Consider the following 6059-nt stretch of genomic DNA (forward strand, 5'->3'; position numbering starts at 1 on the left):
AGGGAGGGACGAGGAGGAGGAACAGCCCTCCTTCTCATGATTCATGCCCTTTTAAAGGAAGTTGCTGCAGGTTTTCTGCTGCTCACATGATCAATTTGACTCTTGGCGGAGCCCTGCAGCTCTATTTGTCTCAGTTGATTAAATGAAATGAACCTCTGTGCGACAGAAAACAGGTGGCAGCAGAGCGCTCGCAGAGGAGCCGGCTCACAGCGTCTCTGTCATTAAAGTGCACTGTAGGGTTTTCTACCCAGAAGCCCGGGCGGCGGGAGAAGGCTACTGCAGATTTGGTCAATTCAGTTATGAGCACGCTCAGTGTTTCCTCAGCACAGATTCAATATGACGGAGAACACGGGGAGGCAGAGGGCTGGAAAAAGAGATGAAAGGCTCATTACAGACAACTGAGGCTCAGGTCCGCCAAAAGCACGAAATACAGCGTGTAACTGTGATTCAGTGTGTGCAGGATAACATGAAGGTTTTTGTCCTCCACGCCTGTCTTTAGACGCTATGGTGGACATTTATGACTCACTAACTGACAAGACTAAGAGCCTACAGCCATGCTAGCAGCTCTACGAGGCTGTGCTCAGGCACACAGTAGTATAGTTTAGCATTAGCTCGCTAAAATCTGCTAATTAGCACAAAACACAAAGTACAGCTGAGGCTGATGGGAATATCTTTGCAGATATTTAATCATAAATAAATAAAAGTGGCCTGATCACGGCGTTATGTGGAAAGTTAAGGGATCAAATTATCACAGCTCATCCTGAGGGAAACATAACTGACCCAGTCCATCAAATCGAGACATTTCACTCACACTGCTAGAGGAAACTTGTTTTAGTGGCTTATAATTCAGATGACCTTACTGCCTCCTAACTCTGACCTAGACAGTCAAAACTTCAGTCACTCATTAAAGTGCAAAACAAGAAATAGAGTTAATGTTACGAGTGCGTCAAACATCTTCTGTCTCCTGGAACTCGTCCAGTCTGTGTCGTGTTGATTTTGCTTGCCCACTAACGTCTTTGCAAACGTAAAACTTCATTTCCAGCAGGCTAGACACGCGAAGTGCACGTGTTTATTTGCATATAGAGCGGGGAGGTGAGATCCGATCACTGCGGTCGCTCGAGACGCATGTTAGTACCAGGTGTGAACATCACGACTGAACTGAAGGGATCGTGTCGGCACACTTTACTTCACGGCCTCGTGTCTCGAATGTTCTGATGAGTGTGTGCGGAGTGAAAGTCAACAGCCGAGAGCTGCGCTGCTACTGTTATCAAGTGCACACACGTTCACATTTTAGGCATTTAGCTGAAACTAGGTGAAATAAGCTTCAATTCCAAGATCATTTACAAGCAACCAGCAGGCGTCGGCCTGCCAATGCTCCTGTTCTGCAAGAGTGATCATGTAAGAAAGAAGTGGAAACACCCAGAGGGATGAATGCCGTCAATCTTTCCTTTTTCTGTCACTTCCTCTCGCCTTTAATTTCCTCTCATGGCAGAGCTCAAGCTAAGCGTCTGTGGAGCGCCCGGCCGTCTCGGGCTTATTTGCTATGACATTCATTTTAAGTGCTTGTTAGCTTTCAAGGCAAGACAACAGATCCACAGCATCAAGGTCAAGGGGGCTTTTTACAGTACAGGCCTGTGAAAGAGATCCTATCGCCTCCAGAGGAAATGAAATACGTTACGGCCTCAGTGAGAGAGGGAGGAACACCGAGGATGTTTGGTTTGGACTGGAGTCAGCAGGAGTCTGAAACTGCAGTGAAGATGAAGTTCAGAGGCAGTTTTAGTGAAAGTCCTGCTGTTAGCAGTAAATATTGCAATGTGTTTCCCAAAATTCGATCGAAAGAAAATGAGTTATTGTGATTACCGATAAAACGTTTCAGGCATTTTCCAAACGAAAATGTAAAAGGTTTGCTGGTTCCAGCTTCTGAAATGTGAATGTTTATGACAGTAAATGAAGAGTCTTTGGGTTTTTGTGATGAGCATTTTTCACATTTTTTTGACATTTCAAAGACTAAATGATTCATCGATTAATCGTGACAATAATGGGCAGATTCATCGATAATGAAAATAATCGTTCGTTGCAGCCCCATAGCACAGGTGAAGCTAACGCAGGTGTAACTACGAACATTAAAGATAAAGCAGGTTTAACTGCTAATATCACTAATGATGGCACAGGTGTACCTAATAACACTAATGATGGCTCTGCTCCATGACGCCGGTCTCTGGGAGCCAGCGTGATAACGAACCGTCCTGGAACTGGTGCATCTGTTATTAGTTACACGTTTGCTAACTAACTGCGAACTAAAGGCTAAACTAAAGCTTATTTCTCTGACCTTTTGGTGTCTGTTTCGTCTCCAGGGGTCGGTCGCAGGAGTGGCACTGCAAAGTGAGCGGACATCTTCTGGCCTCCGGTCTCCTGGCGATCAGGGACTCCTTTAGAGCAGACCACAAAGAGACCCAGATATGAGCCGGTGCAGGAGTGGAAGCTGAGGGCTTGGGGTTGATTTACAGATGTTGCGCTAATCTTGAGCACTCGCCCCCGACTTCTGCATCCGCTCCAACCTCGAGACAGACTGCCGGACATAAAGGAAACTACAGCATCGGTTTCAGGACTTTCTCTAAGTTTTGAAAGTGAAACCCGAGGCCCAGAGCGCAGCAAGCAGGGAAGGTGACCTACGAGGGCTTCCCTGAACCATTTGTGTCTGTTTGGCTCCTTTTTCGAGTTGCTGCACGTGTTCGTTTTTTTTTGTCGGTGACCTTGCAGATTGCCAGCAGCACCTCTGCGCTCCCTGCTGCGTCTGTTACGCTTCACACTCAAGTTCACAAAAAAATGCAAACCACGGCGAGCTTTGACAGAGGACGTTGTGATGGGAGGATGAAAAGCTGAGGCCTGGTTTGACTTCTAACTGAGGGAATGGACAGTGTAGTGAAATTATTATCAGGAACTGACAGTTATTCGCCTAAAATAGGTTTTAGAAAACGAGAATCGCACATTTTAGGTTAAAGAGTCGTCGTTCTCCATTGAATTCTGTCCTGTAGGGAGAGAAAGAGGCAGCTGCCTGGACCGACACAGGACATCAGGACAGAAAACATCAGGAAACAGACTTTCAGTCAGCAGACATTTGGCTTCAGTGAGAAGCGAAGAAGGGAAGAGGAGAGAGAGGATGCTGAAGAGGCAGGAGGGCGACAGCATCTGCACTAAACCTACGAACAGCAGCAAAGCAGCGTCAGTTAACCGAAGCTTGTGGAGGTGACAGGAGGAGACGAGGAATCACTGCCATCTCCACCATTTGAACGCCTCTTTGTCCCGTCTGAGTGACTCTTCCCACTTTGTAATTTGTCCCTGTGACTCCGACACGTCCTGTAACAGGACACGCGTGTGACACTTCGAATATATCTACCTCTCCACGGGACGACGCCTTGTAGTGTGACAAAGTTATGAGCTGACGGAGGCCAACCCTTTTGTGTGTTTCCTGGCACTCTGGCGGATATAGAACCAGCCCCCCCTCCCCAGTTGTTGTGAAGTAGGCAGGTGAGTGCATGTAAATGTCCACAAAGTCAGTTTCATTCAAACGCCATATTTCAGATTATTTAACTTACTGTATATCTGACTACAAATCTCTTCCCTCTAAACCTCTTATTTAATTTCAGGCTCTTGTTTGTGTGCGTGTGGAATCTAAATGTATCAGTGCCAAACACCTAATTAAAATGTTTATTCCTCTCTGAATCTGTTTCCTGTCTTTTCTTTTTCTCTCCTCTGTGACTCGTCTAAGTGCCAAACAGATTACCGAGTGTAATTTCAGAGGAAGGTGGGGGGAAACAGCAGGCGGAGTGAAGATGAGGTACCACACTGCGCCACTGAAGCGCAAGAGATTAATAAGCCTGGCAGTGTGATCGCGCTGCAGACTTCCAGAAAACTGCAGACTCTCACCTCTTTCTCCTTTTCTCATGAACACAACACCCACTTGTGTCTGATTTGCATAAAGCTCATTTACATATCGTATTGCTCCATCTCCGAGATCAGATAGTTGAATCACTGATAAACACTCAGAGTGAGAGACAGATGCCGAGCAACCAAATGTGATGTAAAAATACTTCTTGTGGCGAGGACATCATGCCCCGGTCTAAACAGGATTTTAAGGAAGAGGAATAATTTATGCAAATTACAAATAACAGAAGTGCCTGCAGGCTCCTTTCCTTCCTGTACAAGTCTGTTCCTTCCATATGGCGCTAAAATACCGTGAAGTGAACTCGGGATGAACTTGAGGTCAAAGGTTAAAGTCTATACAGTTTGCAGCTCAGAGATCACAGGTTTGATCATATCCAATACATCTTAAGCTTAAATGAAATGACTCCTGAGTGAAAGGAGGAGAATCATCTGCGGAGCTTTTCAGCCTCTTTAAGGTGAAAGTTGTGGTTTGGCTCGGCCTCTCTCATCAACCTGGTTTCCAGCAGCAGCAGCAGCTGTCTGGACTCTACCTGCCCCGCAGCAGACAGCAGACACAGTTAGCGACATGCTGGTTAGGAAAGAGAGACAGAAAAATATAAGGCTCCTATTCATCAGGTGGACACGAGCTGGACTCCAAAAAGGGATGATAATGTTGCTCTGCTGAATGTGGGAGGAGGCGCGCGTTTGACAAAACAGAGAAAACGTGGCAGCTGCGAGTCAGTCTGCTGCCGTCCAGCAACTAATGCAACTTAAAGTAAAAGTAAGAAAATAGAAAACACTCAGTTAGTAAAAGTACTTTTTCATTGTTTTCTGATCTTTTCCTAAACCCAACCAAACTGTGACTTGTTGCTCTTTATATCACGTCAGCTGATTTCTGGCAGAAAGCCTCGAGGGCTCCCACGTGCCGTCAGGTTAACTTCTGCCTCTGAAACAAACATATTTCATTTTGAAGGAAGAAAGAAACATACAGAGAACAGGACGGACGAAAACATGGAAACTATAAATAGAAGGAAAGATATTAGAGAGATTTTATTAACATCACGTGTTGGATTTAAAAGCTATAATTGAAATCTGGGAGTAAAAAATAGAAAACCTCCCAAAACAGAAAAACTCAAGTAAAAGAAAGTTTTCTATCGTGGTATTTACTGTGTACTTCTACTTAAAGCTGCATCATCTTAAAACACATTCAGCAACATCAGCACACATTTGGATTCCTGCTTGAATTGATTTTATTTGTTCAGTCTGATGTTGAAACAACAATCACACAGTCAAAGTGCCAGAAAACCAAAACTATGAGCTCAAAGCGGCTAAAACAGGGAGCCGCAGAAAGACTGTGCAGAGAAAACATCCATATTGACCTCCCACCAGCAGGACGCCCTGAAACTTGAGGAGAGGGGGGCGCCGCCCCTCCAGTCCCCAACCCGCTCGGGCCTTCACACCGGCGACCTCCCCGTCACCGTCCCGCCTCTCTCATCCATCCCGAGGCACAGAGGAAGGGAATAAACACCGGGGAGGCCACGGGGTGATGAGATCCGTCTCTCCCACCGCGGCGGAGCGTTATTGCTTCTGCAGGTGTTGTTGAGGCGCGTGGCAGGCGCCCCCCCCCCCCCCTCCTGGAGCGACTGTCAAAACACCTTCAGCAGCAGCTCGCGCCGACTCCGAGGACGCGTCATGCATCTTTCATGAAGCTGCTGCCTGAGAAGGTACTGAGGAAAACCACGTCCTGGGACGATGAGAGACTGCTGACAGGGGGGCAAAGATGCGTCACAGGCACGTGCCCCCCACCCCCCCCTTAGAAAACTCGACGTGTGGCGATTCCTGGAGTCATACAACTTTTATATGTGTGGAAAAGCCCAGAGGCCTGTCGGGTAAAAGCAGACTCAGCACCGACAGCGTGATGTTTAATTAACTTCAGCACACCGAGTTTGTTTGTCTCCGACTTTCTGAGTTTGTGCAAACAAAGCCCGCTTACTCACGCAAGTCATGGGGGGGCAAAGACTGGAACTGTCGTTATGTATAAAGCTGCTTTAATCATCGCGACTTTCTTTATGTGAGAGTCTGGGAATCACTGGGGGGGGGATGCATGCGGAACTTTTCTCTCTGATGCAGATTTT

General features: G+C 46.7%; 1 protein-coding gene across 1 annotated transcript in view; it reads left to right on the plus strand.

The window, feature by feature from the left end:
- Window positions 1-3723, plus strand: part of LOC139294906 (rho GTPase-activating protein 7) — an 88301-nt gene extending 84578 nt beyond the window's left edge. The window contains exon 17 of the mRNA XM_070916894.1: window positions 2355-3723. Coding sequence (XP_070772995.1) covers window positions 2355-2463 — 109 coding nt within the window. The 3' untranslated portion in view covers window positions 2464-3723. The remainder of the gene's footprint in view (window positions 1-2354) is intronic.
- The last annotated feature ends 2336 nt before the right edge of the window (window positions 3724-6059 follow it).

Source organism: Enoplosus armatus, chromosome 13 (assembly GCF_043641665.1).
Source record: "Enoplosus armatus isolate fEnoArm2 chromosome 13, fEnoArm2.hap1, whole genome shotgun sequence".
Taxonomy (NCBI): Eukaryota; Metazoa; Chordata; class Actinopteri; order Centrarchiformes; family Enoplosidae; genus Enoplosus; species Enoplosus armatus.